We start from the raw sequence: 13,395 nt of genomic DNA on the forward strand, positions 1-13,395 counted from the left end.
TCCAAAAAGTTGATTTTGCATGATATAGGACCTTTAATAAGTCTTTGCTTGGAACTAGTTTAGCTCAATTCTAGGCCCAATTCAGCCAAAGTTTTGACCAGGTGTATACTGGGTTTGGATTTGGTGTTTTTTAAAGAGAGACATTTTTCGTAAGTGTTACTTGATGCGAAGTTTGAGAAGCACTGGTTTGAAGTAGTAGTCGTAGCACCAACACTATGAGGAAAGGGAATCTTATTTGGATTCCCTTTTCACACAGGTCCTGACCCAAAGCACTCACAGACTTTTTTTCTTTAATTCACTCCATACTCGGTTGTGGAAGCTACATACTGTATGTCACAGACCGCCTTGGGGAAGTCTGCGCCACTGAACCCTCTGACTGTGACCAGAACCAACCAGTCACTCAGACACCACTCTCCCACCAGGTATCCCCATCCTGTTAGGCAAGGTCAGGCCAAATCCTGCCCTCCAGCATGGAACCTCTTGCCCCCAAGATGATTTTGAGAAATAATATTGAATAAATACCTGCTAAAGCTCTTTAAAAGTGCGAAAAATGTTGTCTAGTCCTTGAAAATGTCCTGGCAAACTCCCCCATGGATCACATATATAAAGTACCATGCTGTACAAAGTGATGCTTTTCTTCGGGCTACAATTTGACATTGAAGAAAATGTGCCTTCCCCTGCTGTAAAGCCTCTGTTCAGGCATTCACAAGCTGCTACGGTCAGTATTGCAGACATCTTGGTAGAAGCACAAGCAGTGAGAATTATTACTTCTTTCACTTTTTGTGTTATTTTCTTTTGCCGTGTCGTCTGCACTTGCCCTCCGCTGTAAAACACTGATACAGCCTCTTTATCTTCATGCATCTGTGTTCTGCGCCTCTGATTAATGCTGGTGTCTGCTCTCTCCTCAGACTGCCGTTTGAGCAGGACGTGGAGCAGGGGAACGTGGCCCACCTGGGGGACTGCGACGGTAAGTGTCCCCCCCCTCCTCCCTCTGTGTCTGTCTGTGTGAGCGGTAAGGGATATTAGCTCTCTCTCTCTAAGCCCCGCACAGGAGAACTCCAGTCTTTTCAGTGTAAACAACCAAATAGGCAAAGTGAACGGAAGCACAAATGCCACTCGTGTGAGTTTAGAATGGGCAAATCTACAAATAAACACTGGGACAAATCCGGATCTTTCTCTGTGCTCTGCGGCGTCTCATGTTTCCCGGCAGCAACCGCAAAGATACCACGCAAACATGCCCTACTTCTTTTATTTTGTTCTAAAGCTGCCCACAAATCCCTGTGTATAGATAATGCCTACAGTACCACCAGTGTAGTCTTAACTCAGAAACGCCAACAAAGGACTGCTACTGTTTCTGTTTTACGGAGCCAGTTTGCCATAAACAAAACAATCTTTAAAAAACACATATGCTTGTATTTTCCCTTTGTTTTGCAATGCTTTTAGAAGTAGTGTAGTGCAAAATATTTCTCAATTTAGATTAATACATTTCATTCATACAAATACAAACCTATACAAATATAGCAGTCTTAGAGCTGTTGTTTTTGATCAAGTACAACATATCTGTTTTGTTTACGTTGTGTTCTATTTTATTGACAAATGTTTCTTTATGGAAGTTGTTGCCTTTTATTATGTCTGGGTAAATTTACATTTCAATGAGTAACAGTACTTTAGCGATACATGGTTTACGATACCAATAGAGATGCACCGATCCAGCCGTTACTGGGTTTTGAGTATCTGCTGATACCCAATATTTACCAATACCACTTTCTTAAAAGTGTCTTTCTCGGAGTGAAAAATTCTCTTTTCTCCATTTTAAGATCAATAAAGTCATATTTTATTGTCATGATATTATGGATCAATTATCAGTTATATCTATTGATAGACTCTTGGATAAATATTTAACAAGGATCACTGGACTTTTCTACACCGATATATAGGCTAATACTGAATATAGGCTACTTGGGTTTATGACAGGCTTTAGGTTACATTAATACAAACAACTCACATAGTCTTACAACTACTGTATGTTACTGTAGATCCGTTTCTAAAATACAAACACTTGGCTTCAGCGGTGATGGATTTCATATTATTAGGCTAAATTAGTTTCTGACCCAGCCATGATTAGCAATAAAAGCGATTGAATTCTCCAGGTTTACAATGACATACATCATGCCCACATTCACTCAGATTTAGTTGAGAAAAGTTGTGTTTTTAAGGCGTTGAGAGCCAAAACTGGCATCAGTTCAGTATCGGATATTTGTATATATATTGATATAATTTTTTTTCCCGTATCGGTTCCATATCGGAGCATCCCTAGATACCAATGCCAGGCACATAACGCAAAGGCTCCGCCACTCAGAAAATAACCATATCGCTGGGGGCTTGCACTATCCTTGCACAAGGCCCAATTTCTTTTAAATTTGTATCATTTATTTGAGATGAAATGACCAAGTAATTTTGTTTGATGCTGGCCCTGGACCAACAGTCGTCAAAACTTGGTCTCTGAAGATATGATCTCTTTTCTATATCCTTTTGATACTCTTTAGCTTTTTCCTGGTATCGTTTGACGGTATCCAATCCAACTTTTTAACAAACAATATTGCGGATTATTACGGAAACTCATTGCTGCCAATGTGAGTGAAACATTTTTGACTGCGCTTTCTCGTTCGAACGTAATACCATCTCGTTCGAACGTAATACCATCTCGTTCGAACGTAATACCATCTCGTTCGAACGTAATACCATCTCGTTCGAACGTAATACCATCTCGTTCGAACGTAATACCATCTCGTTCTAACGAGTTGCCAATGTCGTTCTAACGTAATACCATCTCGTTCTAACGAGTTGCCAATGTCGTTCTAACGTAATACCATCTCGTTCTAACGAGTTGCCAATGTCGTTCTAACGTAATACCATCTCGTTCTAACGAGTTGCCAATGTCGTTCTAACGAGTTGCCAATGTCGTTCTAACGAGTTGCCAATGTCGTTCGAACGAGTTGCCAATGTCGTTCGAACGAGTTGCCAATGTCGTTCGAACGAGTTGCCAAAAGCCCAACGCGCACCAGAGCGCAGCGGCACATCATCTGACGCACGTCCATTTCGGCACAGGCGGCGCGTCAGGGCACTTCAGTTCAGAGGCTTTTCCTCAAACCATGTGGTGCTTTAAACGCGTAGTTCATACATTTATCATTAATAAAATAAGACACGTATGTCCGTGTTGCGAGAGAGAGAGAGAGAGAGAGAGAGAGAGAGAAAACGTGGCTCTCTTTTGCAGGTTAAAAGGGGGCTGGTGAGTTTAACATGCTCCACCTGAACCCTGATGATGGTTCTGTCTCCGCTGCTTCTATCATCCCCTTAAACAAAGTGTACGGCGGTCTCCCTGTCTGTCACAGCCGAGACCCGTCTGTGCCTCTGCAGCAGGTCAAAAACGTAGGCCTAGGTGTTTACCCCGCGGCACCGCGTCTGAGGAAAAGCCTCTGAACTGAAGTGCCCTGACGCGCCGCCTGTGCCGAAATGGACGCGCGTCAGATGATGTGCCGCTGCGCTCTGGTGTGCGTTGGGCTTTTGGCAACTCGTTCGAACGACATTGGCAACTCGTTCGAACGACATTGGCAACTCGTTCGAACGACATTGGCAACTCGTTAGAACGACATTGGCAACTCGTTAGGTATTACGTTCGAACGAGAAAGCACAGTCAAAAATGTTTCACTCACATTGGCAGCAATGAGTTTCCGTAGATTATGACCATGAAGTTTGATTTATGTCTCAAACTCTGTGGGAACACCCCTTATCCAGGTTTTCTATGCACTTAATATTAATGTCATTAAAGTTGAACTTAAGTTTATCCAAAGCAAAGAAAAAATACTTGTGCCTTTTCTTTCTAAGCGGCCTTCTTCTCTTGGTCTATTCTGGGCAACATAAACAGTGCAAGTGGCTAATTATCAGCTTGCTTTACTCTTGACATTTCCCATTTTTCACCCCTCTACTCGTTGTGAACATAACTTCTCCACCAGTGCGATCTTTACTTTGTGGAGTTCTGGGTTATTCTCCCCAGACGCCGCCTCGCTTTGATCTCAACTCTAATTCTGACGCGTGAAAATTAATCCATTGCTTGTGAAAGTTCAACAAAGTTTGTGCGTTTTCCCTGAAAAGAGAGCACATAAATATTGCATAACGCTTTACTTGCATGGCTCTAATCCGGTTTGAGACGGGCGCACCGATGCTGCTCATCCACAGATAGAACGGAGATTATTCGTCTTCATTATGGCCATATGTCAAAACCATACGAACATAAGGAGGAAGAATACGGAGGATACAGCCAAAGCGCTTTCGTTACTCGCAGATGATGTGTAATTGCTTTCCCATTTGTTGATTTAGCAAAATGTAAAGGGAATTAGTTTGTTTCCGGAGCAAACTGCGGCTAGTGCTGGAAGCTGACAATCAAACAGGTGACTTCTGCAATTATTTCACTGCATCATTTGGACTGGGCGTTGATAAATGGCAGCAAAGGAAAGTACTGTTGTTCTTGCTCTTAATTGTTTGTCCACAAGGGAAAGCAGCGTCATTATTTAACCTCTTCACCCCCGCCTAAACGGAGCAGGTTTTCTCCAGTTTGGCATAACAAAAACGAGATGAAAAAAGCTTCAAAGTTGCGACAAAAACAAGATGAAAACGCAACTAAAAAGCTACATGAACAAGGAAGAAGATGCTAAAAAAAAGTGATGAAAGCGAGGATGAAAACACACCAGAAAAGCTACGAAAGAGCAACACAAAAGTGACGGAAATGAGACTAAAATGACAATGAAAGCGCAAGAAAAAAGTGTCAACAACACATCAACAAAAGTGAGGTAAAAGATCCATTTAGATACGTTTTGCGGGTCTTAGCTTTCAAATGAAGCACTGGCCCATAGGCTGTAAGAAACTTTTGGATTTGTGTAAAGCCGAACTGGGGAAAATGTGCTTGGTTAAGTGGTTCTTGGCAGCTACATTCATACCATTACCGTGTGTGGGGAGTGATTGAACAATGTATGGAAGTGCAAAGCGAATCTGAGCAAAGATTCTTATTATTTTAATGTCATTTACACTAAACAGTCCAGTCGAGGAGGAAAAACCACCTTCTACCCGCTCTACTCTTTGTCCAACAAAGGTAATGATTTTACAGCTTTGAAACATCCTCCTGCCAGATTATTTTAAGGAACTAAAACTAAGCAGGTATTATTATTAGCTAAAACACAGTGGGCGCTCAGCATGAGTCCTATCAGCTCTACTTTTAGTCGAACAATCACATAAAAGGGAATATTTTAGACTTTCAGCTGTGTCTGACGCACTCTCGAGTTTCTAAGCCCAGTCTCAGATTTAAACTGGCTAGAAAATGCCTCGTTTCTATTTCAAGCATATTTTGAGAATTGACTGTGGACCTGCTTTCCTTGTAACATCCAATTCATTGCTTGCAATAATTTACAGACGACAATCATAAACCATTTTTGACGTGGTGTTGAAGAGTGTTTCCACAGGGACTGCCGTCGTGTTGTTCTGATCTATTTCCACATGACTTTGGAGCATGTGTTCGCCGCTCCTGACAGATGCCGACGTTCTCTCAGGTGTGCCGTTATCGATGAGCTAAACCTCTATATTGACAGCCATTATCTCTGTCAACGGCACTTACACAGCTCTCTGTCTGCCGGATGATGATGATGAACTGTGTGCCGCTGGATAGATTTCAGCATACCGCTTTTCGGGTCTGACACTTTCATTGTCAGGGACGCTTTCTCATTGTTTCCAGTTAATACAGCCTCCATCGCTCATCGTCTGCTTAAAAGACAAAAAGCTTTTCTCGGTGGAGTGTAAAAGCTAAGACAAAGCGGGAAATCTTCCATGTGCATGTTATGACAGTCTGTCACCTACACTGCAAATCGTTTAAACAGACCTCCATGTCTCAGACTCTGCTTTAGCGTTATTAGTAATGTCAGGCTTTTGTGTGAAGACTTCCAACTGTTTTGATCCACTGGACTTCCATCATTAGCAGCAACAAAGACGACCCTTGCACGGTGAAGGAAACACTGTTCCTTTTTTTCATCGTGGTGACCAGCAGGCAGCAGGTCAATATTTTGTCATCAAAGTTGATGTGTTGTTAGAAGCTGGACAAAATGGGCAAGAATTTGAGTATGTTTGTTAAAGGTCCTATCGTGATGGACTCATGGTTTGTGTCGTATTGTGTCCCAAACCCACGCCCTTGGAGCTGCTCCATAACAGTGTTTTCAGTCTGAAATCAGTGCAGTCAGGGATGGGACATGGTTGTTGAAACCGCAGCAAGTGGCGCAAAAGTGAACTAGTTACCATTAAGTTCCAATCTCAATAGACAATAGTATGCCAGAATACCAGTTGCATCATTGTTTGCATAGGACCTAGATTCAATTCAACTCAATTCCACTTTAGGTAGCACTTTATTTTACACTACATTGATACATTGTACCCAACAAGTACAATGTAATGTGCTATGAACAATGTGTAATAACTTGTACCTATGCAGTGCATACACAATGGAATAATGTCTATTATACTTTGGAGGAACATAATGTAGACATAAGACACTTAGGGTTAGGGCTTAAGGTTAGGGTTAGAGTTTGGGTCTTATGTCTTATTACATTATGTACCTGCAAAGTACAAATGCACATTATTCCATTGTGTATGTAACCTGTAGGTACAAGTTATTATTACACATTGTTACAGAGCACATTACATTGTACTTTAATGTGGCTGGTCCAATGTACCAAGGGTAGTGTAAAATAAAGTGTGACCTAACTTTATTTGTGTTGCATTTAAAACAACTGCAGTCGACCAAAGTGCTTCACAGTAACAACGTGTTGCATAGAAATAAAATATCAGTAAACAATAACATGCCAAGGACCACTCAGCTAGCTCGTATTGAAGGCCAGAGAGAAGTGGCGTGTTTTCAGACTGGACTTGAACTGTTCCACAGACTGAGAGGACCTGACAGATAAAGGAAGATTGTTCCAGAGTTGAGGCGCTGCCACAGAGAAGGCTCTATCACCTCTACTTTTAGGAACACCCAACAGGAGCTGGTCAGCGCACCTCAAGGCTCTTGATGGAGAATAAAGTCGCAACAGATCACTCAAATAGAGCAAGTGGAGAGTGGAGACATTTAAAAGCAATCAACAAAACCTTAGATATTGCACAAACTATGATAATATGAACATTTTCCCATCATATGCAATCATTTTTCTTACATTAAGGCAATTGCTTCATATTTCAACAAAATGTCAATCCTTTTTCTCAGTCGTTGCTTATGTACTTTTCTACAGCACGGTCCAGACCTCACATTGCAGACTCCACGGGCCGCACTCTGCAGATTGTCGGACAGATACCGCAGTATTGTTTGTGAATATATCGTCTGCACGGGCCTGAGTCTACCTGCCCGTTCTGACCGGCAGATGGGAGGTGACTTATTGTTTGGCCTCTCAATCTCTTCAGGGGAACGGCGGCAATCTCATTTCACTATTTTTATGTCTGAAACGAGGTGCGCCTCGGTACAGCCGCACGTCGAGCTCCATTTTCCCCTCACTGGACCTGTTCATAATCAGGAGCCACGCTGTGCACCCTCGTCGAAGACATAATGGAATCAGGCGCATGCTTGCTGTTGACGTGCAGCACAATAACGCACCTATAGGGAGCCTGAAAGAGAGGAGCAATGTTTTAGACGGGGGGAAATGTGGGTATTCTCATGGGCTTAGAGCTGCTTTGTGGAGCCATATTGTATTGTATTTGAATGATTTCTGCTGTTGTTGTAGCAGGCACAGATTGTATTTTGGGAGCACGCTTGTGAATCTTTTCATTATTGACAGTGTATCTGAGGTGACGATTTCTCTTGTGGGATTTGTTCAGTACACTTTATTTATACCGCACATTTAAACAACAAAAGCGCTGCAACACGGTGCTGCACATAGACAAGATAGATACAGTAAGTTAGTCATGTCTGTAAATATTACTCCACTGCCCAACTCTTGACCTCTCGACTCATCCATCTACAGTCAAGCTTTAGAATTATTTGTGGTCGTTTGACAAATCATTGTCTTTGAGAGCCAATAAAAGCAGTGTCCCAGCCTCGATACTTTTCCCACTCTTTTCTCTGTCTTTTGAAATGGTTGTTCTGAGGTTATGGTAGCCTTGTCAATCACAGGTTTAGAAATGATCTTAAAAAATACAAAACAGAAAAAGGTTAATAATTCAACTGCTCTGTGTCTCTGCAATTTTGGAAGCCAAAGCAAACTGACAAAACGGTCAAGAAATGTTGAGTTATCTTTCAGATCTAGCTGTAATTTTTCTGAGTCGTGTTATTGCGCTTTAACAGTTGGGTTTTGTTTTGCTTTGTTGAGCCGGAGGTGCAGCAGAGGTTAATCAAAGTAGAACTGGAACTGCTTCTTCCTCGGCGCTAATGCTGTCACAATCGCTTCTTCCTGTAATACTATTATAGCTTCCTACCTGATAAAGCCAAAAATGCATTTACTCTACCTTGTGTTTGTTTTCCCATCGGAATGGCAAGAAGAAAAAGCTTGTGAACTTTGAACTTGGTGGTCAACTACTTCCCTAGTCCAGAGCTATACTGTCTCACTGGTGTCCTTTCTGGATGGCAAAGACTATACCCTGACTCTGATCAGCCTTGTCCCATTTCAAAGGGAGATGGATGGACCACCTCCCTCTCATCCTCTGCCAGCGAGAGACCCACACAGGCAGAGGAGGGAGCATTGATTTTCATCTCTGCTCCAGCGAATAGATATCAAGGGCGATTCAGGGATGGAGCAGGGGGGGGAAGAAATAGGATTGTAAATCAGTCCAATAAGAGATAGAGAGATCATGGGAAGAACTTTGAAATGGTTGGAGAGTTCAGAAGTTGGAGCCACATGGAATAAGGATATAAGAGGGCGTAGTGTAAAGGCGAATAGTGGTGAGCAGAGTGAGAGAGGTGCTATGGTCGAGGGAAAGGGTGTGAAGTGTCTGTGGCCTCTTCTGTGTCATGGTGCTGACAGTGGGTCAAGTGACAAAATGATGGGACTGCAGCGATGTCTAGTTGCTCAGCCGAAGACTGAAAACTCAACAGTCATTTGCACTGAAGCCGTTTAAGCCTCATATATATTAACCCCCGCCTTAACCGAGTGCATTTTCTCTAGTTTAGCTTTAACCAAATCTATAAAGTGCGTTTTCGTATCACTTTTTGTCACGTCTTTGTCGCTCTTTTGTTGCACTCTCATCCTTGTTTTCGTCTCTTTTTTTGTAGCCATTTTGACACTTTTTTTTCTAGAAGCTTTTAGATTTGGTTAAAGCCAAACTGAAGAAAGTGTGATCGGTGCAGGTGGGGGTTAAGAAGTCAACAATAATGAAGGACAAAGGTGAGGTATATATATTTCCATGACGATGAAGCCATTCACACTCATTTCCATTTCCAACTGTTCTGTGAAACTGCAGTCATTTTGACGCTGATTGTAACTAGTTTTGTCCATGTTTTGTTTTAAATCAAAATGGCCTGGACAATATATCGCCAAATTATATTAAGTGCAACAGCTGACAAAATCACACATCAAAACACTGTTTGCTAACAACATAAAACAGAGAAGCACGATTTTTTTTAGCCTTATTTATGTCCTGATGTTTCATATTTTAAGTCTTGTTTTGATACAATTTGGTGTTATAAAATGGTGCAGTAAAGTTATTGCACTACTCAATGAATTTTTGGTTTTCCAGATTCATCACTATGCAAATGTTCCAAGTCATTATTAATATAGGTACATTTCTTTCCGCTCCTTTTATAGTGTGAGAAAATCAAAAGCCTTTTTCTCTGCGCTCTTCAGAAAACAATGAATAATGGATTAATCAAATCCGTTAATAAAGTTGACTGGGTCGACCCATCTCATCCTTTACAGAGACTGACCCACATGCACCACTGTGGCCAAAAGGCACTGACATCATTTAACTCACACGATACGCCCTGGCATCAATTACCCAGCATTGGATTTCCTTCAGATTAAATTAGGTTTTTATTTACATGATGTGGGCATAATAGAGACGCTGGCTCAAACACACAGCTAACAAAGACTTTATTTACAACAGCTGTCCATAGGGCGCCTTGGATTAAACTCGATTAAGACATAACCGAATCACAGCATCTGACGAGGGCTTGTGTTAGAAATGTAGAAGAATATATGTGCTTTATTGCAACAAGATGTCTGTGCTGCGTTAAAACTCTCTCCCAACTTTTAATGCTCTTTTTACTGATGTTCATTCGGTATCTTACCTCGCAGCATCTCTCATTTCTAATCTATTACATTCACCTTCTCTCCTGACGTGCAACGTTCTCACTGTGGCCTTGTAGGAGTCTACACGTACATGATTATCTGACACTCTCTGCGTGTCTTTATAGCAACATTTCCCCATCTAAAACCAACTAACTTCTTCTTCTACTTGGCCCTTTTAAGCTCTTAACACCCTTAACCGAGTGCTTCTTCTCCAGTTCAGCTTTACCCAAATCTAAAAGCTTCTCGAGTTCGTTCTAAGGCTAAGACGCACTCACTTTTTTTAAGCGTTTTCTTGTGTTTTTGTCTCTTTTTTGGCACTTTTTTGTTGGGTTTCAGTTTTTTTGTTGTGTTATTGTTGCTTTTCCCTTGTTTTTTGTTGTTGTTTTTTTTTTGTGGTTCTTTTGTGACTTTTTTGTTGAGTTTTCAAACTAATTTTCAACGTTGTTTTCAAGAAGCTTTTAGACCTGGCTGATGTCGAACTGGAGGAAATGTGCTCGGTTCAGGTGGGGGTTAAGTGGTTAATCTGCCGTCCGTCCTTTGTTTAAAGGGACTAGACAGAGCACCATTTTTACATACTGAGATATGTTCTTATCTGAGCTGAGTTGATGCGCTATTTAAATACCGTTACATGAGTACTTACACGATCCAAGTATAGTTACACAAAATTAAACATGTCGATTTTCTAAGCGGATAAAAAGGGGTACTATATTGTAGAAGAAGAAGAAAATCTTTATTTATATAGCGCCTTTCACAGACATGGTCACAAAGCGCTTTACATGTGACAATTGTACATTCACTTGTAAGGCGTAATAACACCTTAGGAGCACTTCGACATTACTGTGCGGAAGTAAAAGTGCTCCTAAGGTGTTATTATGCCTTTACTCGTATCGTGTAACTACGTAGCCGTATTTAGATAGGAAAAGGTGGAAGAGCTTGGTCGCTTCTAACTTCACCCCCGTTTGGCCCCATAGAGGAGAGGAAGAGAGGCAAAATGCTAACGACATCTTTGGTCTTTTTGCATTATTGAGCGCATGTGTAAAGACCAGACAGGTACACATCAACTCGTCTAAGCTCAGGTAAGAACATGTCTCAGCATGGAAAAACGGTGGCCTGTTCCTTCCTCCTGCAGTTATGCGCAAGACCTGAGGTGGCAGTAGCGAGCATAAAAATGTCAACTTCTCCCTAGTCTCTTTAAATCCTCGCAGTGTGTCCTGTTCACATCCGCAGCTTCATGCTATCTCTCTGCTGTTCCAATTCTGTCCATCCTCTTCATCCCCAAGTTTCCCACCCTCGTTTGAAAGTCTCAAAATCTCATTATACAATTACTTCCCGCCGACTCACATAGTCCCTTTGTACTGAATTTCAAGTTTGTTTGTTTCCTTAATCTTCCGGCTACCACAATGTTCTGTTCTCACTCATGTGTTTAATTATGAGCCAACTCGACAAAGAAGTCACTGCCTCCAATTCATTGATTAAACAAAGAACACAAACAAACGGAGAAATCAAATATTAGTATGTAGACCCGTGTCGAATCACTAATCCCGCGCTGATCAAAGCCCGGTTCGGAGAGCACACAGCTAAAAAGTCTAATTGGGACAATGTGTTGCGAGCAGGACGTTGCGATGAAAAGCGATGAGGTCAGTACAGTATCTGGCACCGATTACGAGCGCGTGTGGAGATTATGGGCTGAGACGGTGCGCCCAAACAAACGGGATCGGTTTTTTTGTGTTTTTTTTGAGCCGTGGGGTGTAAAACGACACAGCTGTTCTGCTCATGTTTCCACCTGCTCACACCAAGGATTACAGCAGACGCAAGTTCAAAGAGCAGCAGTCAGAGTTTACGGACAACAAAGGACTCGGGTCGAATCAAAGGGAGGTATGACCGTGAACACGCATAGATTTGTTCACACTGAGAGTTTGTAAAGAGCTTGCCGATGTAAATCACAGGAATATGTAAACCATTGGGCTCTTGCTACAGTTGTGAAAACTGGACATGAAACATTGAATTGCTGTTTAGATCGTATTAACCTCTTAACCCCCGCCTTAACTGAGTGCATTTTCTCCAGCTTGGCTTTCCCCAAATCTAAAAGCCTCTTGAAAAAAAGTGTAAAAATTGCGACAAGAACAAGAAAACGTGGGTGAAAACGCAAAACTAAAGCGTAAACCCCCCCCCAAAAAGAGCAAACTTGTGGCAGAAGGGAACAAAAAAGTGACATAACATTGGTGATTATTGATTGTTGCTCTTGTTCTTTTAATTCTTTTTTTTGCTCTTTTCAACCTCATTTACCTCTCCTTTTTGTCACTTTCCTGTCACGTTTTTTTTTCGCTCTTTAGATCCTTATTTAAGTATTGTTTTTGTCGCTATTTAGTTGCGTTTTGGTCATTTTTTTGTCCCATTTTCATCAATTTTATGAAACTTTTTTTTCTCGTTTTTTGTCACTTTTTGAAATCATTTTTGTCGCTCTTTTAATCCTCACTTCCATCTCATTTTGGTCGCTTTTTTGTCACGTTTTAGTTGCCCTTTTGATTCTTTTTTTTTGTGCTGTTTTCAACCTCATTTACCTCTAGTTTTTGTCGCTATTTTGTTGCATTTTGGTCCGTTTTTTGTCCCTTTGTCATCAATTTTATGAAACTTTTTTGTCTTGTTTGTCTATTTTGACGCTTTTCCCCAGACACTTTTAGATTTGGGTAAAGCCAAAACTGGAGGAAATGTGCTCGGTTAATTCAGGGGTGAAGAGATTAATGACGTGACTGCAAATCATTTCCCTTTTCTGTGTTTGTTACAGGGCCTATGCCGTAATTTTCATGAAAACAGTGGTTGCCTGCTGTCACTTGTGAAGGAAAGTAATTAAAAAATACTACATGATTAACACTTTTATGATGCCAACTTTTAGTACGAGGACACGCTCATTCTGTGGCCAGACTTCAAGCCCTGGTTCCTCAGCTGAAGCGATAATTGACTTGGTGAAAAAGAGCATACATGCAGTTGCCTCATTTTCCCTCAAAACAGAACCCACAACTTTCTGGACAGAACAGACAAAACAAACACTGTTTTTTCCGGACTATAAGTCGCTGGGAGTATAAAACGC

General features: G+C 41.4%; 1 protein-coding gene across 1 annotated transcript in view; it reads left to right on the plus strand.

The window, feature by feature from the left end:
• The window catches only part of sema6bb (sema domain, transmembrane domain (TM), and cytoplasmic domain, (semaphorin) 6Bb), a 178,629-nt gene that overhangs the window by 144,278 nt on the left and 20,956 nt on the right, over nucleotides 1-13,395 (plus strand). The window contains exon 17 of the mRNA XM_079574459.1: nucleotides 909-967. Within this exon, the coding sequence (XP_079430585.1) occupies nucleotides 909-967 (59 nt within the window). The remainder of the gene's footprint in view (nucleotides 1-908; nucleotides 968-13,395) is intronic.

The sequence above is a fragment of the Gobius niger genome (genome assembly GCF_951799975.1).
Source record: "Gobius niger genome assembly, chromosome: 17".
Lineage (NCBI taxonomy): Eukaryota > Metazoa > Chordata > Actinopteri > Gobiiformes > Gobiidae > Gobius > Gobius niger.